General features: G+C 35.5%; 1 protein-coding gene and 1 long non-coding RNA gene across 2 annotated transcripts in view; one reads left to right on the top strand and one right to left on the bottom strand.

Moving 5' to 3' along the window:
* The window catches only part of LOC120416613 (uncharacterized), a 50,589-nt gene extending 27,343 nt beyond the window's left edge, over positions 1-23,246 (bottom strand). The window contains exons 1-2 of the mRNA XM_039578412.2: positions 22,640-23,246; positions 18,563-19,199 (exon numbers count right to left, since the gene is read on the bottom strand). Of these exons, the coding sequence (XP_039434346.1) occupies positions 18,563-19,070 (508 nt within the window). The 5' untranslated portion in view covers positions 19,071-19,199; positions 22,640-23,246. The remainder of the gene's footprint in view (positions 1-18,562; positions 19,200-22,639) is intronic.
* On the top strand, positions 10,282-10,993 carry LOC120416614 (uncharacterized). The gene is made up of 2 exons (XR_005605361.2): positions 10,282-10,612; positions 10,676-10,993. It is a non-coding gene; the product is annotated as an uncharacterized LOC120416614 (long non-coding RNA).
* Positions 23,247-24,087: the final 841 nt, after the last annotated feature.

Here is a 24,087-nt window from a genome sequence, read left to right as displayed (position 1 = left end):
TTGATCTATGATTGTGCTATAGTCGATACTTTTAAACTCAACCAAAACTTGAAAAAAGCTGCACTGTGACAACAATTAGGTTAATGTGGCAAAAATATTGAAATTTCCTGGGAAAAAATGTATCACTACGCGATAGATTCCTTCTCATTACTATTAAATCTATTCATTCTTTATTGACGCTACTCGTTGAATTCTAAACGACTAACAAGTAATCAAATTGAAGATTTGTTTTAGAAATTATCCGACAGCGTGCTCTCCATTCGCAATGATGTGAAGAATGGATTAAGTTTTTAGCAATTCGCTTAAATTAACTGGTTCTATTATTTGGTCCTGTAATAAACATTTTAGCTTCAGAAAGTTCCAAGTTTTGTTTTATCAAGAAATTATGTTAAAAATGTGTCAAATTGCTGCCTCACTAGAAACCACCGTGCACCACCGCTTCTCACAACTGCCGTTCCCAAAATGGCATATGCTTAGAAAAATTTCAGAATTTTTGACGTGCCATTAACATAACATTGATTTCCATCACATATTCATCAAATACTGGTTTGCGCAGCCCCCCGCCCAGCATCACCGCGCGGCCAGTCGTAGATCATGGCTAAAACACATTTTTTCACCCAACAAAACAAGTATATTGAGAGCACAAAAAAAAACAGATAAAAAGAGGAAAAAAAAACTTTCCTGAGATATTGAATACAGTCGAAAACGCGCGTGAAGAAGGCGAATAAATGCTCAAAATGTAGCAAAGAAGTGGACTTTTTGATATTATTTCCCCCCTTTCCATTCAGCCCACCAGCCTCACCGTTGAGGTGCCTAATTTGAGCACACTCTCCTATTCCGACACTTTTGGGTAGCCCCCTCACCGCACCTTCCCTCTGCTTGTTGAAGGCATTTTTGCTATGCTTTATGTCGATATTATTTGATTGGATTTAAGACCAGTGTTTTTTTGGACAGTCCTATCGTCTGTCTTCCATCTATATGGATTGACCGTCGTCGGAGAGCACTTTTTGCCTGCCTGGTTGGCGGGAATGATTTGGAGGAAAAAAAAGTTAATATTTCTATTATTATCAAGTTCACCAAGACGCGTATAAAAGCCATTTATAAAGCCAAATTAAAATTGCACAGTACGCGCTCTGGGGTCCGGTATGTAAATTATATATTTTACGGCAAACCGGACGATTCAGGGACCGCTGGCCATGGCTAGATTTTGGTCGAGATTTGGTCAGCACCACTCTATACTACTCGGGGGGGAGCTGATGGCTGATTGATTGTGAGTGGTCATCGGGTTCGTTGTTCTATTTTTGGTGGGGTAGCACCCCTCGGGAGATTGATTTGCCATCTAATCAGGCTGTGGGTGATCATTGGTGAAGCGGAGGAAGATTTTGGTTTGAATTTGATTTCATGCCAAAAAATATTTTTAAATAAAAAGTAGAAATACAATCTGAAAAAAGGCGATGATGAATTTGGTCTTGTCATATACCTGAAATTATGGATGCCATTTCCAATCAATAATATTGTAAATTTCAAGTATAAAAAGTATGAAAACATTTAAAGCATCCATTCTGTGGGTGTAGCAATAAAAGAAGCAGATATAAGAAGGTGTCAATTGTTTCTCAAAATAACGCCAAAGATATATACCTGCAATTTACAATTTTATTTATTGGCTGGGAACTTATTAAAAATCAATACTGTAAATCGGAGCGTGCTCAGGGAGCCCACATTGTTATACCTTGACGAAACTGGAGCGTTTACTGACATCAACTTCAGACGTGACGAGTAGTGTAATTTGGAATCTGAGGATATATTTTTTTCCTTCCTCGCTGATTGAATAATATAAAACATTTATCGACCACAAAATGTCATAAAAGATCGGAAATAAAATCAAGCAAAATATTTGAAATATCAGAACAAATGTTTTATTTTTTCAAAAAAAATTGAAAATATTATCAAAAGCCCCGGGAATGTTTTTATCTTTGCTAAAAATTGTAATTTAAAAGTGATACGCAAATTCTCGAGAATAGGTTGAAAAGCTTAGTGTGCTAAAAATGGGTATTATTTCCCTTATCTAAGATATCATTTTAAAAAAAGTTGATTTATTCATTATATTTTGATATTTTCAATTTTATTTCAATGATAAATCTAGCTAAATAATAAATTAACCTATAATTTTAGGCAACTTTTTCTAAGACTTACCCTTATAACATATTTGTAAAAACTGATTTCTGATACTTTCAAAAAGCAAACAAGTTTTTCAATTGATTTTCATTAAACGCGAGAAACGTTTGAATTTCATTTGCTAGACAAGTCCGATGAATAAAATAACCCTTTATCTACACTGTGAAAAAAAAATAACGTATTTTTTCAATCTACAAACTCAAAAACACATCTATCAGTTGTTTTTTAAATAATAAGTGTTTTCTGAGACATTTTGGTCTGTTGAATAGTAAAGAACAGAAAATGTCATTTTCCCAACACAGTAAAAAAAAATCATGGTAATATTACATCTGAGAAGGGGTAAATCTTTTATTTAAGAAAAAATGGGTAATTTTACTTATGAAAATGAGTGAATTTACCACTTTTCTGATGTAATGAAACTTTTTCAGTCTAAATTGAGGTAAAATTACACCATAAAAGAGATAATATTCAACCTCCCAAAATTATACCTTCCAAATTTACATTAATTTATACTATGAATAATTTTGTTGATTCAAAATTCATATCAATAAATCAAAATTGAAAAATTAAAATAGTAAACAAGGAACATTACGTTTGTTTTAAAGAGCTCAAAACAAATTAAGTTGAATTAAATTGTAAATAGAAATAAATAGTACAAAATTATTCAAGAGTTAGAAAATCATTTCGAAAAGAGCATGCTTGGAATTCCAGACATTTCCGGTCTATTTGACAAAAAAATCACAAATTCCCGGCTTTTTCCTGATTTTTGGCGGATTTTGGCGAATTCCAGACTTTTTTCTGACTTCCCGATTTCCCGACATGAGTTATAAGCCCCAATTTGAAAAAATAAAAATGAAATAGTAATAAAGCTAGTAGGGGAAATTCTCGTATGTTTGGCAGGTTAAGCACTCGCTCCTAACTCCATCCAATTTGCTGATTTTCACTATTTAAACAACTAATTTTGCAAAGCTTTTGATAGAAACTTGCTTGCTCACTTCTTATTGAGCTATTTATCACTCGATTTCAGTTGAAAACGCATTTAATTAGCTTTAATTGAATGTCAAAGTTCTGACCTGCCAACATTAGAGGCACGCTGGAATTAGATGCTGTACCCCTAATTGGTGCCATTTGTTTTTTTTTGTAACGTCTAAAAATGCGTTTAAGCTTCAACTTGACGACTGTTATTGTTACAGATAGTTGAACGTAACTTACTGCAGATACAAAGAAATATTTTCAAATATGTTTGGATTGAGGTGCACAAAATTTTCTAAAACTGCTACATGTAACAACCTACAGATTTTTTTTTTCTTTGCGTTTATGTTTATAGAAAACATTTAAAATGCGTTCAAAATATTACTTTTCATGAATGGATTGTCCTGTTTTTTTAATTCAATTGTTTGAGCTAAGCTAAAATACGAACAAAAGGTTTTTCATGGAGTGAATGATTTATCAAAAAAGTTTTTTAAAAATATTTTTAAAATATTCAAAATTATTTTTATGTGAAAAATTTTATTCCCGAGCAGACGGAAATAACTTGAGAATAACATTTTTTGATATTTGAAAATACTAGGCCAATAACATTTTACGTTATTTATAACAAAATTTGTTATTCGTCGTTATGATTTTTTTGTTATTGGATTGTTATTGTGATAACAGATTAATAACATTTTTAGTTATTCTTCGAACAAATCTTTGTTATTATTTTTTGTTATTTTAACAACTAATCCGATCTTCCCAATAACATTTTGAGGTATTCTTCCATAACAAAAAATGTTATTCCAAAGTTGTTTTGGCTTTCAACCAATATCAGACCAATAACAAATTTTGTTATGATAACATAAACTGTTATTAAACTCTTATGCAAAACTGGATTTTTCAAGAAGATTCCATAACACTTTCTGTTATTTTAACAGTATTTGTTATTGAAATGGCATGAATTTTGTTATTACCGTCTGCCCGGGTTTGCAATCGAAAAATATTTTTCTTGTACTTAAAAAATGCAACGATTCTAAAAAACTCAATAATCATAATGATTTGCACAGTTTATGAGAGCTTGGAAATTCAATAGTTCAGGGTTTTTTGTTTTGAAAAAAATTGTCGTCGTCAATTTTGGCCCGCGACAAACACAAACGACAAAACGAAAAAAAATGCATTTTTTTCAATTTTTTTTTCGTAACCCGAGCAGACGGAAATAACTTGGGAAGGTCAGTTTTTGATATTGTGAGAAGATCGAAATATGTTATTGGGATGATCGGATTAGTTGTTAAAATAACAAAAATCAATAACAAAGATTTGTTCGAAGAATAACTTAAACTGTTATTATGTTGTTATTGCAATAACAAACCAATAACACAGAAGGAATCATGAAGGAATAACAAGATTTGTTATTTTGTGCGGAGAGGTGGAGCAGTATAATAACAAAAAATGTTATTGAACTGGTATGATTCCATAACAAAAAAAGTTATTGTTTTGGTTTATTTGTAATTTGCAAATAAACCTGCAGTTGCCATAACTCCTCTGTACTAGTCAGGGCTGCAGAGCCGGGTACCTCCAAGCGACTTTGAATCCATACTTTGAAGACAACTCCGACTCTGGATGCAGGATATGACGTCAACGACGACTTCAGCTCTCCAAAAATTCCCGACTTCATAGATTCCGACTCCGAGTAAAAGTTGCTGAAAATTAGACGAATCCGATGCAGTCTCCGAGGTCTCACTCCAGCTCGAACTTCAACGTCAGCTCCGACTTCCTGGCTCTGTGAAAATAATAACAGGTTTTGTTATTCACACTTCAAAAATTCTCAATAAATAAATCAATTCCGTTAGGGAATATAACAAAATTTAAAAAAAAATAAATCTCAAAAGTTAATTTTATCGGATTAATTTTAGCTTGAAACCCCATTTCATGGTGAAATAAATGGCCCCGATGAAATAGGTCAAAATTATTTCATAGTTCTAGCCAATTTTAGTAAAATCCCTTAGGGGGTATATCAAATAATTAAAAAAATCAACATTCAAAATTTCAACTTTTTAGAATAATTTTAGCTTAAGGACCCCATTTCATGGCCAAAATAATGACCCTAACGAAATTGGTCAAAATTATCCCATAGTTCTAACCATTTTAAACAAAGTTCTTTAGGGGGTATATCAAATAATTAAAAAAATCAACTTTCACAATTTCAACTTTTTAGAATAATTTTAGCTTAAGGACCCCATTTCATGACCAAAATAATGACCCCGACGAAATTGGTCAAAATTATCCCATAGTTCTAGCCGATTTTAGCAAAGTCCCTTTGGGGGTATATCAAATAATTAAAAAAATCAACATTAAAAATTTCAACTTTTTAGAATAATTTTAGCTTAAGGACCCCATTTTATGGCCAAAATAATGACCCTAACGAAATTGGTCAAAATTATCCCATAGTTCTAACCATTTTAAACAAAGTTCTTTAGGGGGTATATCAAATAATTAAAAAAATCAACTTTCAAAATTTCAACTTTTTAGATCAAATTTAGCTTAAGGACCCCATTTCATGGCCAAAATAATGACCCCGAAGAAATTGGTCAAAATTAACCCATAGTTCTAGCCAATTTTAGCAAAGTCCCTTAGAAGGTACATCAAATAATTAAAAAAATCAACTTTCAAAATTTTAACTTTTTAGAATAATTTTAGCTTGAGGACCCCATTTCATGGCCAAAATAATGACCCTGACGAAATTGGTCAAAATTATCCCATAGTTCTAACCAATTTTAGCAAAGTCCCTTAGGGGGCATATCAAATAATTAAAAAAAATCAACTTTCAAAATTTCAACTTTTTAGATCAAATTTAGCTTAAGGACCCCATTTTATGGCCAAAATAATGATACCGTCGAAATTGGTCAAAATTAACCCATAGTTCTAGCCAATTTTAGCAAAGTCCCTTAGAGGGTACATCAAATAATTAAAAAAATCAACTTTCAAAATTTTAACTTTTTAGAATAATTTTAGCTTAAGGACCCCATTTCATGGCCAAAATAATGACCCTGACGAAATTGGTCAAAATTATCCCATAGTTCTAACCAATTTTAGCAAAGTCCCTTAGGGGGTATATCAAATAATTAAAAAAAAATCAACTTTCAAAATTTTAACTTTTTAGAATAATTACTTAAAGACCCCATTTCATGGCCAAAATTATGACCCCGACGAAATTAGACAAAATTATTCCAAAGATCTAAACAATTTTAACAAAAGAAAAAATAATAACAGTTTGTGTTATGGACACTTAGAAACTTTTCCATTTGTGCGATTTATGGTAATTTTATTTCTAAGTCAGTATACCGAACGAATAACAAATTTTGTTTTTAGGAGAGTTTTTGAAATGTATAACATTTCCTCTTATTAGCGTGTTATTAAAAATTTTCAATATAATATCACTTCAATACCAAATTTTGTTATTTTATCAGAAACTGTTATTATTTTTTCTTCTTGAAGTTGAACTTCAGGATAAAATAATAACACTTTTTGTTATTTTAACAGGATTTGTTATTGAAATATTATTAATTTTGTTATTACCGTCTGCCCGGGAAGCTCCATATGGTTACAAGCAAACCCCTCAAGTTTATACATCTTTTTTGTATTTGTCTACTTTACAACCTTGTAGAACATTGTTACACTCTAAAAATTACCCCAGCAAAATTACAAAAAACACGAAATTTTAAAATGAAAAATTTAGTTCTAAATTGAAAAAATGACCCTTCTGGGTTATAGCAGATTCGAAAAGAACATTATATTTCCAATAAAATGTCATGTCCCCCATTTTACAGTCAAATAACGACAAATAGCAGATTTCAAAACTTCTGCTATTTTTCGTTATTTGACGGTAAAATGTGGGCATTTTTGTATATTTTTAGTTGAAAAATACGGAATTCTGAGCACGCCACCAAATCAGGCGTTCAATTTAACATAAAAGTCTTGTATTTTTAAAATCCAATGTTTCGTGAATTTTCGAGCTCAATTGAAATGTTTTCAAAACACAGCTTTTCAAATGCCAGGGTTTATTTTAAAAATTATACGGTATTTTTATAATGATTTGACCTCAAATGTTATTCCGCCGTGAAACTACTTATTTTCTTGTCATTCTCTACCAAATATAACAGAATGGGAAATTAAACCCTTTTAGTAACAGTGCTGAAAAGTTCTACTTGTACGCAACTCCTTACAAAACTTATTTTTCCAGCATTCGTCGTATTTTTCGAACTCGGTAAACCTCCTTGTATAAATGTACAACTGAAAAATCTTCTTTTTGCATAAACTTCTATTTCGGGATCAAATTAGGCAATATTTTGATGAATGTTGTTTTTTGTAAAGTATTGAACTGGGCTACATTAATGCTGGTTAATGAGAAATTCTCATCTCGAACCAATTTGAATACTAAATCACTTAACAGTTTTCCAATTTCTTCCCACAGAACTATATAAACTCATCCATTTATTGAGTGCTTCTTCCCCGAAATCCAAGAAACACTCGTCTGAATTAATTTCTAATTGATTTTCATAAGTCCTACACCCCAAAACGATCCCCCTTGCCTCCCCCCCTCCCCCTTCAATTCAATTCCAACCGCTCCTCCCCGACATGATTTGAGTGAGAGGACTGGACTTTTCGAAGCAAAATCGAGAAGACAAATAATGCCGACTTTCAATCGCAAGAAAATCATCAAAGATAAAGAGACATACATAGCACCACATAGCCAGAAGAGGATCGCGACTCAGCAATTCCAAGCATTGATGTCTGAGAAGGAGGAGACTGAAGAGGGGGGAGGCAAAATATGATTGAGAGCAACGTCTCATCGAAAACTATGCGCACACACACACACGCACTCAATACGACGACGACGTGGTGAATACATTATTTAGTGGGCTTTTGAGGAGAAAAAATAATAAAAAGTGGCCCCGAAACTAGTGCTAAAGAGGGTTTGTTGATGGTGGCGGCGCGCGCGCGGGACGCTGAAGAGAGTCAAGTTCCAGCGCCGAAGTCATGGATGATGATAGATCTACATCTCGCCGGGCCAAATAATTGGGTGGGCTGGCGAGGTTCCCGGGGATATGCTCTCTCAGACAGAATCGGGAATGATTCCTTATACAGCGCGGGATGAAAACAATTTTTTTCTGGGAGAAATGCTTCACTCTGATAATGTTGGATTTTTTCTTTTATTTTTGGGAGGAAGAATTGTGATTTTGTCTTCAGAGATTGGAATGCAATTGGTTAAGAAAAAAATATCATAATAGTATCAATGAGCGCTCACTGAGAGATCATTTTGAAAGAGTCCGAACGTCATTTCTCTTGAAAATATCGTTAACTCATTGATGTTTTGAGAGTTCGGTGCGAAAAATCGTTTGTGAAGAATTATATCTCAAGATGATAATCGCTAACTTTCTTAGATAAATTGCTCCTACTGCTTCTTGTTGTGATTTTACTGTGACTTCCTCCCAATGCCTCTCAGCCCTAGTCAACAGCATCGATCTCTCGGCCACCGGTTACAAGTTCAAAAGGCGCGATTGAATGCTATCGCGTCGTCGTCGTGATTTAAACAATTTGCCGCACTTAGAGCAAGAGATGGGAAAATTATTTTTACGTTGTTTGTTCGATCTATTAATTGACTTCAAGTGCATGCAGCGCGGGATCCGGCAAGCGAGCGACCGACGATTGACGATTTTGTTTCAATTTGCATTCGAAATCTCAATGCACCAGAAAATTCTCTATCGACGTGATTCTCGTCGTTTTGTAAATAAATTTGGTCAATTGTGGCATTTGTTACCAACTTGGTGCCAGCTTTCTTTTCCGATGATATTTTAAGAATTAAAGAGATGTTTTTGAAAATGCTTAATGATCCAAACATTTCAACTATTTCGTCGCTGTCGAGCTAACTTGTCGTACGTGCATTTTGGATCATATTGAGTTAAAAACACCATTTTGTGCAGCTCACCTTTTGACATTCACTGATCCCCAAAATTTGATTTCAATCCTGAGATATTAAATAAAAATAAAAAAAAAACTCCGTGCATTGTTGTCACTTTTCATAAGAAATAAGTTTCAATCTTTTAGTGCTATCTTGACACACCCTGAAAATTGATGCAAGTGTGACAATTGAAAAAAGGGATTTCAGGTCAGATCACGTTTGACACAAGTACGAGCCCGACTACCGTGAACATGTTCAATTATAACTCGGAACTCCGGCAACTAAATTCAACCAAGTTTCACAAAATCGTCAACCAAACAAAACGTGTTTGTTATTGTTTACATTGCGTGCTCTTGTTTTTGTTTATTAAAGATCAAACGAAACGTCAAAAATCGACAAACGACAAGATAGCACAACAGCATCGATTTGAGATAAATTAATTTTCTAAGAAGTTAACTAATAAGATCAGAAATATTTCAATTTTTTATAAGACGACTTAGTCCAATTGAAAGCTTTAGCTCGAATTGATCTTCAACCCGAGAATAGAGACGAGGTAGGGCGAAACCAAATATCATCGAAATACTTGTCGAAGATCGTGTCGATTTTATTTATTTTGTTCGGTTTTGGCTATCACCTCGTAGAGAAAGCAAAATATATAGCAAAACAAACGTGTCGTTCAATTTCGAGTCACAGCACGACATTGGTAAAAATAGTTTATCAAAGTGGCTGAAATGGGTTGTATCATCGCAGCCGTGAAAGAGGCCCTTTTGTGCGAAGGGCAAGTGCAGCTTGATTTGTCACTTCCAATTGAAAGTGTCAATCACGGTTAGTCATGCTCGCCATACATGTGTTTTATGTAATAATCGTTGTATAACTGTAGTGCTTCATAATTAAACATTGATTTGCTTCTAGAATTTGTTGCTTTTGCAGATATTCCTTTCAGCCTTTGCATTCCTTACTGAGGTATGGTTTTACTCTTGCTCTAAAATGAGAGTTTATGCAACAAAATTCCTCAAAAATCTCCCTACACACCACACACCATCCGGAGCGTTTAGCACGGTATGTCCACGCCTATGGGTCCGTTTACAAAATCTTTCTCGTGCGGTTATTGCAACGCAGTAGGCCTGGTCATATTTTGTTTCGAATTTACCTCATCAACCTACAACCATAGACTAAATATATATAGATACGCCACTCCCCTGTTGGGGCTGGCGACACTACCGCCACGCCAAAATTACACCTGGTGGCAATTCACAGTTACTAACATACCCTTTGGGAACGCTTGAAAAAAAACCTCTTCAGTTTTAGTTCAATGCTCAGTGGATATATCCAAGCAACTCTCGAGTAGCTTCTGCTGTTTTCATGAAATGTCAAAACTCTCCTGACTTTGCAAATTTTTGATCGTGTTAGAAAAAAATCTCGTCCGCTAATTAATGAGACAACGCTGAAACAGGTTCGCGGCGACAACAAATGGATGCTGCTGTGCTGTGTTAAATTAGGCAGGTGAATTTAAAAAAAGAAAACAGAAGGAATCATTCGTTAAAAGGCCTATTTTGTTTTTCTCAGCCTCGTGATGTCCCGGAAAACGATGACCATGGTGATGGTGAAAAACGGAACTTCGGTGAATTCGGAAGCGGCAAACCGGATGCTTCCAGCTTTGCCAGAACAAACACGAGCCAGCCAGCGTTCTCGACAACGAAAATGCTGACCTCCGTCGTGGAAGATTCTCCTGCGATTCTCCTTGAAATCACGTTTTAAAACAGTGTATAAAGCCATGCGATGTCTGTGCCAGCATTACAGCAAAATGAAGAATTATGTATGTTTTATCATTTAAACTTGAGGAAATAAAAAAAATACACACTTTATTATTATTATTGTAGTGCACATTTTTTCACAATTTCAGAATTCATATGGTATGTTCACTGGAGTATTCCGCCAGTAACGGGGCTAGGTTAGATTAGGTTGTTGAGCACACGACAGAGGAGATGAGAACCGCGGACAGCGGCCTTATCAACCAGGTAATCGGTGATTTCATCTTATCGTCATTCCGGTCCTTCATTAAGCGTTTTACAACCGTTCATCGCTAAGGATCCCTACAATCGACGAAACGTTAGACGTAGGTTCTTATCCGGTTCATCATCCGACAAATGGTCGTCAAATCAGGGAACTTGACCGTGTTTATCTAAGTAGTTGGCTTGCTGAACAAATCTGGTTCCTCTTTCCCGTGATCGCACCGGCCATTGGCACCATGGTGTTGATTGCTGAACCATATTTGCGCATCTCGAGGATATTTTGCGGCCGCTGAATCTCGCTCGCAGCTACCATCAGGATTTTTTTTTCACAAACAGCAAATCAGAAAGAGTGACAGTTGTCAACAAACTTTTGGTAAGAAAGTCCATAGAGTGCTACGATTTTGTTTGGCAATTTAGTACCTGTAACTTGACTGTGGTGGCGCGCAGAGCGCTAAAGGGGTGTCGCCAACTGGGTATATGGAGAAACTTCCAAGTGGGACATCTACTTGATTAATAATCTATGCTACAACTTTGCTGAAGCCGATATCAGTCAGAATTGCTCTCAATCAATTCAAATCACCAGATTTAAGCTCGTTTAGAGGTAAAGTTTCCTGTAGATGGTTAAGGTGAAGCCGTTGATCATTTTCGAAGAAAATTAATCATCACTATAAAATATTCTGTATTAAATTCAATTTAACGAATTTCAGCACCAAAAGGAATCAGCATGTGTCGGTTGTTGTCTTCTTGAAGCCACTGAATGAATTTTTGGTTTAAATCAAATGTGCTTCAAAATTTATATAATTTTGTGGCACAGTCATTGACGTCTTAGTTGGCAATCATTGGTTAATGACGATTTCCATAACTTTACAAGCAATGGGATAATCGTTACCAACACGAATCAGCGTGTAGGGCACTATTCTAAACAACTTGTAGAAGAAATTTTGTCAAAATATTGATAGCGACGCAAAATTTATATCTTTGAACGAAAAATCATGGCAATGATGGAAGTCTTCACGTTAAGAGTTCTGCTTTCCAATTTTTAGTCGAAAAAATTGATTTCCCAATTTGAGATTGAAACCCGTACAGATCCATTTACTTAATTCATCCATAAAATAAATAATTCAAAATATCCAATGAGTGCTCACAATCCAAAAAAAAACAACAAACCGAAAAATTAATTTAGAAAGATTCCCGAGATTTATGCGGAAGCCCCCAATCAAGCGGAATTAAGATTATCAAATTGAACCGTGCGGGTGAGTGCCGAGCGTGATGACAACCAACCACCAACCAGACCTCGACTCTCTCGATGTGAACCGCGCGCTCCCTCGGCGGTTTTCGCTGATTCCAGCAATTTATTTATTATTTTTTTCGCGTCAAACGCTACAAAATATTTCAAACGATGATAGCGTTTCGCAAGCAGTGGTGTTATGAAAAAAAATGAAATGCAACAAAAAAATAAAACACAAAATTCATTTCTCATTCAGGAACGCTCCCGCGAGCAGCAAACAATCAAACATATTCCAGCATAAAGCACCATCGCCACCCCCTCGCTGCCTCCACCGAGAAAATCCACATCGAAATTGTTTCAGTAAACACAGTGAGGGTAACTGTGCCTTATTTTGGCAAACATTTTCAATTTTAACTTTTTGTGTAATTTTCGTGAATTTCATGTTTTAATTCTTCTATGGTTATTAATTAGATAATCAAATCAATTTATTTTAAATTAAATGATTGATTGTGATTTGACCGTCCAAAAAAAGGTAATTAACCCTTTCTGCGTCATGTAGCATAAACACCGAGCATCATACATACAAGGAACACAATCATGAAGGCAATGCTCATTCAGAGTCAGAGAGAGAGAGAGTTCTGGAGTTGTCGCAGCCCTCACGCTTGTACGATTTGGCGCGGAGCTTTTTATGTTTATGAACGAACGGTTTTCCGTGGTGACTTTTTCTCCATTCTTGAATTAAGCCGGTCGCGATTCATCGAAACACGCGCAAAACCGGCGTTTCTTTCCGGCGGTTTTGTTTCGTCAACGAGGGATGAACTTTTTTTCATTTGCTTGAAAAGCGACAGGACAGTTTCTATGGGGTAAGTTTGGATTAACTAAATACATTAATCAAAAAACAAATGCAAATGTTTCGATTTCAATGTGTTTTGAGCATTTTGGAATTTTTATTAAACAAATTATCAAGTTTTCAAAATGTTGGCACAGCCAAATGGAGGAACCCGCTTAAATTTACAAATAAAAACTTTTCAAATATTATATTAGTCTTATAACAATATGTTTCGTAAAACAAATTCAAGATAAAAAAAATCGGCTAGTCAGTGAGGTACTTCGTGAACAGGTCTAAAGCGATTTTTTTTTATCGATTTTGAAGGATATTGGGATATAAAATTAAAATGCTGAATCTGACGGTACTTCACCAACATTTGATCATTATTTAAAAAAATCTGAAATCAAATTGATCTCTTTTCTAACTTCCGTTGAAATTGCTTTAAAGGTATCAAATTTGGTTGAATATTTGCAGAAATATGTACGATTTAAATGGTTCATTAAATGTAAATTGAACATATTTCTGCAAATATTGAACCAAATTTGATACTATTTGGGAAGTTTCAAAGGAAGCTAAAAAAGTGATAAATTTTGTTTCAGATATTTTTAATTATTAATGAATAAGGAACGTGAATTTTTTGGTCTTTAACTTTAGAGCGAGTTTTTCTAGAGTGTTTTACGACAAAAAGATATAAGGGTTATTCCAGGTCAACTGGGTACACTTTTGGACTCGACCTTCACGGATTTGGACCAAACTTGGAGGGGACGTTCATCTCAACCAAACTTGGAGGGAACAGAAATCCCAAGTTTGGTGCTGATTGGACCATCCCTCTATTTTTGGCACCGCCCTCTTTTTTGGCGATTTTCTAAAAAACTTTTTTTTCTTTTAATCATAACTTTGCAGCTATTTGAGCAAAAGACTTTCTACAGGTTGCATTTTATAGAAAATTGTCCAAGGAATTCGATAAAAATAAAATTTTAACCCTTAAATAACCCCTAATATTTTATTTCAACGTTTTCAGTATTAACATTCAGTTTTGACAAATTCCTTATACTTTTATTTATTTTATTTTATCACCATCGTGTTCCCCGGACAATTTTACAAAAAAAAACAATGAAAACCTCAAAATGAACTTTTGAGCATGAGCATGGTTGACTGCCAATGAGCTGCTACTCCGTTATTGACAGATCAGCTGAAGTTAAACAATGAATCAAAAATGATCAGTGGGAGCCAACCATCCGTTCACTGTTTAACCCCTGAAGACCCCGACTTTATTAGTCAATACCGGCGCCCTCCCAAGAAGCCTGCAGTTCAACGAAAGGGAGGAATGTTAGTCCGATAGTTGAAGTTGCAGACTCATCAAGCACATAGTTTTTCGCTATATACTTGTTGATACCGCTTGAGACCGTTGAATCCACAGCATCTCCTTCAAGCATCACGTGATTTTTTTTTTTTTTTTGGGTTAGTAGGATAAGGTATTGGCTTTTCGATGCCTCCCGAGCTACGACGCTATGGGGAGGACTTTCATAACAGACCCGTCGGCGAGCCTTACGAGCAACGATGCTATGGGAAGGTCTTTCTGGTTAACACACAAAGTCACTCACACACAGTTATTTTGCTCCACTATTAACTCAACGATCCAAATTGTCAGTGCGTCTTTCGTTCATTATATAGAATTGGCTTTTTCACCGCAAAAAAAAAAAATAAACCTTATTCGAAAAATTTAAACACAATCCACCCGACGCCGTGCCTTCCGATCAACGATGATATAGGAAGGGCTTTGAAAATCACAAAAGAAATCACTTTTAACTCCGCATATTTTTTATGTTCTGATGCCATTGTTTAATTATAATGACCAATCACCCCATGCACTCGAACAGCGACACAAAAGAGATGGAAAATAACACGAAAAAACAGGACTCCGCGTCCCACAAGCACCGCACTACTGATGCCATTGTTTAATTATGATGACCAATCACCCCATGCACTCGAACAGCGACACAAAAGAGATGGAAAATAACACGAAAAAACAGGACTTAATGTAAACCTCAAAATGAACTTTTGGCGAGAAACAGCGATTTTACTGTAAAAAATTTGATTTTGCGCATCACTCTGTCCTATGAATTCAAATCCGAAATTAGTTTCCACAAATAAAAACCGAACTATGCGGAATTCATCCCATTTTGTTGAAAAGTACAATATGTACTTCCGAGTGCTGCGCAAAATCAAACTTTTTACAGTAAAATCAAATTCTTTGGACAATTTTCTATAAAATGCAACCTGTAAAAAGTCTTTTGCTCAAATAGTTGCAAAGTTATGATTAAAAGAAAAAAAGTTTTTTAGAAAATCGCCAAAAAAGAGGGATGGTCCAATCAGCACCAAACTTGGGATTTCTGTTTACTATCAATAGATGAACGTTCCCTCCAAGTTTGGTCCAAATCGGTGAAGGTCGAGTCCAAAAGTGTACCCAGTTGACCTGGAATGGCTCATAAGCTATATCATACATTTAAATTCAAAATCTCAAAATTGCTCCATTTTTGTCAAACTTGATGCAATCCAATTTTTTCCAGTGTTTTGAATAAGTGATAGGAAAAACTATCATTTGCACCAAGATATCAGGAGGTTTGGAGGACTGTCACTATAGCTTGTGAGTTCTCTTCTGTTATCTCGTGATTGCCAGCAGGAGCATTCTCTTCCTATCACTCCTCCTCTTTTCATCAACACTCGCCGACGAGTCTTTTGTTTTCTTTGAAAACCGCAATGAAAGAACGCAAGCGGGAGTTGGAAAATATTGTGTTGTGGCGGCTTTTGTTGGCTACGCTCTGTTCAAGGGGAATGATTTTGAATGCGAGAAAGAGCGAGAAATAGAGAATGTCACACGAGATTGTGTAAGCACGAGATAGAGTTCGGCAATTCTTTTTGCTGAGAATTTCACGACGGTGATAGTTGGGAGATGAGATCTCGGGCATGATAATTGTAGTTACGAAGAACTGAAAGTTTGATATTTTTACAACCATGCAAAAACTTAAAACTGTTGTAAAAATTTCCGAGGATTCCGAAAGTGTCAAAATTTATATGAAAAAAAACAGTCTTGTATTTGTTGTATTTGGAGAAAAATCGAAAAATATGAGAACAACTGACCATTAACTTGGTACCGTACACAGAAAAAAGTGTGAATTTTCTCGACACGAAAAAGATAAATCGAATGTAAACTTAAGATTACACACGAAATCCCTAACTATGGCCTAAAGAATTATGGATGTAGGAAGCTGTTGCAAAAAGTTTTTGAGGTTTTAAAAATATCCACTTTAAACTAGAATTTACATTAGCTTTGAAAAAAAGTGAAACGATTCTAGAATATGTGTGGTCCAATTTCAATTGATTTAAACAACATTTCAAAAACAGTAAAGAGAATTTACAAAAATGGAAACAATTTTAAAGTTTTTCTATGTTTGTCGAACTTCAAATTTCTGTCCTTTTAAGTTCACTTCTGTTTGTCATACAGGCTTATATTTGACATGAGTTTATCTCATGTAAGTATAAACAAACGCGGAAAGTTTCAACAAAATCGGGGAACCTCGATACGACCTCTAGGACAAATCGGACAAAACCTAGAAAAAATGCTGGTCAAAATAACAAAAAAAAAACTCAAGACTATATTTCCCATCAAAGCTCATAAAAGTAAATTTGACCTCAATCAATCGACTTTAAGCTTTTTGTCGGCACTTGCCCACCAAACTCCCAATCAGTCAATTCTAGCAAATCACGTCCGCGTTTCGGAGAAAATTCGAAATAACCAAACAATTCATTCCGTTCCGTTCAGTTTGTCCCCAAAATCCCAAAAACCATATATTCTGGTGACTCGTCAATTCTTTCACCATATCGCACCGCGTACATTTCTTCCCTTTTTGCGCCTTCTTTCTTCCACAAAACTCCATAAACCGCGCTCGGCTGAGTTCGGGTCGCGCAAAACAATGGCCCCCTCCCTCCTCACTCTCTCCCCTCTTCCTCCCCCTTAGTCACACGTTCATTGACTAAGCCCGATCCGATTTGACTCGTTGCTCGTTGAGTCGCGTCTCAAGTCTTGAACAATCGCATTTAGACTCAATAAAAACCAATAAAATTGAATAAAAAAATATAAAGTTTCCACTTAAAACCGAACGCGAAGGAAATTGCCATAGGCAGACGACAATACGGCGTGGAATGACACGTGTGTGCGTGTGTGTGTGTGTATGCATGGCAATTCATATATTAATGCCATGTATGATGGGTTGTTGGTGATGTGCAATAATATGTGACGAGTGGTGGAGAATGTGGCGACAAAACGCAACAACAAACAAGCGCAAGAATGGAAGCAATTGTGTACTGCTGGAAGAAAGCTGAGAGCAAAGTGAGAGAAAGATGGACGGCAACAGCAACTGAGTAGGAGTGAAAGAGATTGACTCAGGAAATCAAAGGAAAATGGGGGGAATTTGGGAGGGAGGGAGGGTACCAGAACAGATTGGAGTTGTTTAACTAAATAAGAGAGAAATATTAATGAGTAAAATTCACTGCTGAAAACAGTTTGTCTTTGAGCCAGACTACACAGCAAAACAAAATTGTGTAAAATCGCATGCAAAAGCATGCACATCACCTTTGTGAGAAAAACTATGTAATATTGTATGAGAAAACGTGTACACAAAAAGCATGTACCGAAGAAAAAAAATCAGGTCTGCTCACCCCAAAAATAACATCAATCTGGCGAGAGTCATACTCAGATTACCAAGTCCGTGCCCCATCCCACTCGGCTATCTCACCGCTATGAAATTAGATGGATCAATGCCAATGTAAAAGTAAGTTTTCCGTACGTCGTATACTGTGTGAACTGCATACGATGTATGGGGAACCTACAGTTACATCGGTGAAGATCCAACTATTTTCATAGCGGCGAAATGGCCGAGTGGGTTGGGGCGCGGACTTGGTAATCTGAATATGACTTTCATCGGATTGATGTTATTTTTGGGGTGAGCAGATCTGATTTTTTTTCTTCGGTACATGCTTTTTGTGTACACGTTCCATCGGATTTTTTGCTGTTTAACTACATAAAAAAAATTACATGATAAATCCCAAAAAGAAACATGGAAATTTACATGATATCAAATGGAAAATTTAAAGCCTCTCTGATTTTGACAAAAAAATATGGTCAAAAAGTTTATAGACACTTGCACAATGATTTTCACCGACTATAAATCATTTTCAATACTGCCAGAAAAAACATTTATTGGATTGCAAGCTTTACGTTTCTATATAGTAAATGAAAATTTCCTCCCAAAACAAAGTTCACGACCAATGTGCACGCGAAACTATTTCAGACAATAAAACCCGGCTTAATTTTAGAAACTCACCGTGCAGCAGCTCGAGCACCGTCGTCATGCTTTCGTCCTTCTCGCTGTCGGCCAAAAATTTGCTAAACTCGCCGAATTTCACCTCATCCACGTCGCCGATCTTCGATTTGATCGAATTCGTACCGCTACCGTTGCTGTTGGTGTTGTTGTTGTTCAAAGCATCACTATTGTTGTTGTTGTTGTTGCTATTGAGGCCACTGCCGTAGATACCACCCCCACCACCCACTACACTTGAACTTGCCGCCAGCCCCTCCCCAAACCCCGAGCTTTCATCGCGGCCAACGCGCATGTCCATGCCGCCACTTTTGTCACCATTTTGGCCGATTCTGGCGCTCAGCAGCAACAGTTGCTCGCTCAAACTTCCGCCGTTGTTGTTGTCGACGTCGTCGGCCTCGAGTTTGATCCGTTTGGCCGAGTGATGGTCGCCATCGAGCAGAGCTGCTGCCCCGTACGATGCCATGTGGCTGGCGTACTCCTCGTCCATGCTGCTGCTGTTGTCCAGGGACATTTTGAAGATAAACTCACGACTAGTTACGGTAACCTGGCAGTGGCGAAGATTCAACTGGAAACTGAAAACTGGATCACAAATTCAAAACGAATAATTCTGGGCAAATATTTCCACTCATATTTGGGCGAGCTGAAACGGGAAATAAAGAAAATAACTCACTTTTTTCGGTGCTCTCAGCGTTTATCATTAGGGGAGGAGAATTGTGCGTGGTCAGAAAGTGAAGAAGAAAGAAATAAAGCATTGTATATTTGAAGGTGGTGAAATTTTTTTTAATCATTTCCAGAAAAGAAATTATGCATTGTATTTTAAATGGGTTGAAAACAATAAATTTAACCTGCGGCAAATTAAAAAAGTAGCATTATCGACATTAGAAAATGGTGGGTTGTTTGGGTGAGACTTAGAAAACGTCAATTTTCCTGTTTTTTAACCTTTGCATGGCAATATCTCAGCAACTAAGGGTCGTATCAACAATGTTCAATAATGAAAAATATAGAGAATTTTCTCAGCTTTTCAAAAATATTTTTTTCAAAAGTGGGCAAACATGTGCACTAATTTAAAAAAATTAAAAACTGCGACTATTTTGAAAAAAGTTACATAAAAATGGCTATAACTTGAAAACGGTGCACTTTATCAAAATTTCACTAAAGTACTTTTTGATTGCAAATTCAATTTTACATCGAAAAATAAAGTTGAAAAATTTTTGCGACCAAAATTTCGATTTTTTGAAAAAAAAGCAATATTGATTAAAAAAATCATAACTCGGTCAATGATTTTTTGCACAACCTGGAAATTTCTGAAAAGATGGCATTTTATGTCCTCTAAAACATATCAAAAAATAAAAAAAATTAAAAATAGTGTTTTTTTGCAAATCAAGTTTTAGTGATAAAAAGTTAAATAAAAAAATCACCAATTTTTTTTTACCGTGTATCATTTTTTTCCAGTGTAGTCCGTATCCATACCTACAACTTTGCCGAAGACACCAAATCGATCAAAAAATTCCTTCAAAGGATACAGATTTTTGAATTTTCATACATCAATTTTGTATGGACAGCTGCCAAATTTGTATGGAAAATTATATGGACAAACTAATGATGCAAAATGGCTTCTTTGGGCATACCGAAGGCACCAAAAAAGTTTCAGTTGGATTAAAAAATACAAAAAAAATCGAATGACCGAAATCCTAGCGAACTGCTCATTTTTTAAATGACGTTTTACATTTTGATTGAAAATTAGATGTATCAATAAGAAAAAAAAATGGAATATTTTATTTGATAAGATTTTTAATATTTACGAAACCGTTTATTTACAAAAAAAAATATTTTAAAACTGCAAAGTAAAGGTGAAGTACCCGAATAAAATAGTATATTTTGATAGCATTAAATTGCTTTCAATATAGATTATAAAAAATAATGGTAGTGTTAAATCGGAATACGTTGACTGATTTAGATGTGTTAGCTGTGTGAATATAAATCTTGTAATTTCACATATGGGTCATTCCTTTTCAAGTGACATCCAACATCGACATTTACCAAATTTGCTCATATTTGGTGTGAAGGAAAATGCTGTTTAAAAATAAAAAAAACTCAAAAAAAGAGGGCGTGCTTGCCCTCCAAATGTCACCAAACTTGAGATTTTTTGTTTTGTGAAGCTCGATGTTGGATGCGTGGTCACTTGAGAAGGAATGAGCAATATTTCACATAAATTGAGGTAAAATAACATTGAAAAAGAGATCATATTCAATGTGTAATGTTATAACTTTGCAAACTAAACATGTTTTTACTGTTGTTGTTGAGTTTAAATATTAACTAAAATAGCACCATTTTTTAGGAGCTCTAAAAAGAATTTCATACACCATTAATTTTTTTTAAATCATTTTTTTGCAATTCCGTCGTGAAACTACTTACTTTTCCTGTCATTCTTGAACGACGAAATAGCCTACTTTTCTGTATCAAAAATAACAGAATCGAATAGCAACACTTTTCAAAATAAATGCTGAAAAGTTCTACTTTTCAGCACTGAAATGGGTGCTGAAAAGTTGAACTTTTCAGCACTTGTTTCGAAAAGTAACACTTTTCAACATTTTTTGATTTAAACGATTTATTGACAAAATACATGAAAATTTGACATAAAATTTCACTCAATCGGTGTTTTTCGGAATTGCAAAAAATGTTGTATGGAACTCGTTGCAAAACTACATTTTTTCAGCACTCTTCGTATTTATCCACCTCGGTGAACCTCGTTGGATAAATGTACGACTCGTGCTGAAAAAATCTTCTTTTTGCAACTTGTTGCATAAACTACTATTTTATGGTTAAATTGTCCCGATTTAAAGATCGATAGAATGAAAAAATTTCATAGAATAAAATTAAAAATTGCACCAAACTTTTTTCAGCTCTTAAAAAAAACTTTAATAAATGGACAAACTTAGAAACTAAAAAAAAAACAAAAATATTCTCACTTTTGACCTGATATTCTGATATTTACCTAATCATTGTTATAACTTGTAAATGTTGAAATTTATCGGAAAAAGTGGAATACAGTCCTTGGCAAAATTACGGATATTCGAATCACAAAAAAAAAATTTTTCGTTGTCCTATTTTTGATTGTTGAGCTTTAGTATGACCCTTAAACAACTCTAAAGTGATCCCGAGAATTTTTAAATCCAAGATGGCGGCCGGAAAGGCGATGATGGAATATTGAAAAAAAAAAAACAAAACAAAACTTTAAAAATTTTATAAATTGAAATTACAGGCCATGATGTCAACATTTGAACGAGAAAAGTGTTTTTTAAATGCATTAAACACCTGTTCAGTTGTTTTGCAATCATTTATTTCAAAAAGTCGAAGCATTCACGAAAATTTTATTTTTGCGAGAAAAAACTTTTTGCGGTGCTGTAATTTTATAAAAGTTCAAAATATTTTCAATCGAGCCCAAATAAACTAAATATGATTATCAATGCAGAAAAATGCATTTAGATTGTTCTCAGTTGATTAGACTTCTATCTCCATTAAAATTTAGATGTTTTTTGAAAAAAAAAAAATATTTTTTTGCCCCCTGATTTTTCGGACCAATTTTGAAGACCTAATTAGGTCATAACAAATTTTATTTGAAGTTTTTGTGGGTTTTCTCTGTACATAGGATCTTTTGAAAAAGTAAGCGAGGAATGATGCCAAAAACTAAAGATTCGATCAAATCGAGTTCTGCAAAATTTTAGGTTCCTCTAGACATCCTTACAGATCACTGGAAACAAGATCAGATTGATTGAGTTATGCTCGAGAACCAACGAGTTGAAGTTCCATTCCAACTTTTTTTTTGGGAAGCTTGGGCTACCTTGTAAGTTGGACATGCTTTGGGCGTTGCTGTGTTGAAAATCATTGTTCAACGTTTATATTAACATATTTAGGAACTTCAAAGATTTTTGCCAATTTAGCCTATTTAGGACCACAGATTAGAAAAGGCGTGATAAATTAAAATTTGATTAACATCAATAACATCCGTTAATCTGTTTTTAAGATACATAGATTGAAACAAAACTTTTTGATTAAAAAAAACTTTTTTCCTGTACTAACCTAATTATACATTCTCATCTCATGTATCGGTTGCGCAAATTCTTAAATCTGCTACACTGCAGCTGTTTATATCCAGTAACAACCACGGAGAATAAGAAAAACCGCCAAGCTGCCAGAGAAAATTCCTCCAACTGTCATTCCAGGGAATATTTCAATTTCCTTCACATTCACCTTTTCGCTGCTCCCGAGGATCACAATTTTCAAAACAATAAATAATGACACATTTTGCTTTTGGCTCTTTTATGTTTTTTTGCACACTTTTCAACTTCTTTTTCCAGTTTCTCACATTTTTAACCGATTGTTGCCAGTTTCACATAAGTCACATGTTCACAAGTCCGAAAACAGGGACAGGAGCAAAAATCGCGTCAATCAATCCGTCACCAGCAGCAGAGCGGTTTGTCCCTGTCCAGCCGAAAATCGATAAATCTCTTTTTTCTCAAACGATCCGCGCGCGCGCCACTCTCCGGCTGCTCTCCTCTCGGTTATGATATTTACTGATAGCTGTCCGATTGTCTACTGACACGGACTTGTTATGTTTTCATTATTCATGCATTCGGAACCGCCGAACGCCCAAGAGACGATCGAGCCGCGCGCGATGGCCAATGACGGAAAGGCAAAAAGCTTTTGAGCCGCGCGCGGAGGTTTAACCGGCAAGGGCGCGCGCGCGCGGATGATTTGTTTGCGCTCTCCCTCTCTCACGTGAGGCTTCTCTCTCGGGGTGGTGAAGCTCTCTCGTTAGAAGCGCTCGTTTTGCTCGAAATGAAGTGTGATCCTTTCAATCACACTTCAACTTCACTTGTTGTTCTTGGTGGTAGGTCAAACGGTAAATGGAGGAGGCAGGTTGAACTGGATTATTCCAAATGATTACATTGAATGTTTAAGATTTACGCCATTTTTTTTAAATTAGCATGATTTAAAAAATATTAACGCACATGTATGTTTTTATACAGTCATTAAAGTCAACAGGGCATTAAAAAAATATTTCAAAAATCAGGGGGGTAATTCTCTACCAACTCACACGATATCGGGAAATGTTGCCTCGACCCCTCTTCGATTTGCGTGAAACTTTGTCCTTAGGGGTAACTTTTGTCCCTGATCACGAATCCGAGGTCCGTTTTTTGATATCTCGTGACGGAGGGGCGGTACGACCCCTTCCATTTTTGAACATTCGAAAAAAGAGGTGTTTTCAATAATTTGCAGCCTGAAACGGTGATGAGATAGAAATTTGGTGTCAAACGGACTTTTATGTAAAATTAGACGCCCGATTTGATGTTACTTTTTGCGTTTCTCTTTGTTTTGTCGTCCGTGTCTGTCGCGAGTCGCGGGGACCATGAACGGCCATGATCGATGACGACCAACTTTTGATGTTTATAAGCTAACCCCTTATGTTTATATATAATTTTTTTTTGTAATTGTCTGCTCTACAACTTTGTAGAACATTATTGCAC

Source organism: Culex pipiens, chromosome 2, assembly GCF_016801865.2.
Source record: "Culex pipiens pallens isolate TS chromosome 2, TS_CPP_V2, whole genome shotgun sequence".
Lineage (NCBI taxonomy): Eukaryota > Metazoa > Arthropoda > Insecta > Diptera > Culicidae > Culex > Culex pipiens.
This window is presented reverse-complemented; position numbering and strand designations above follow the sequence as displayed.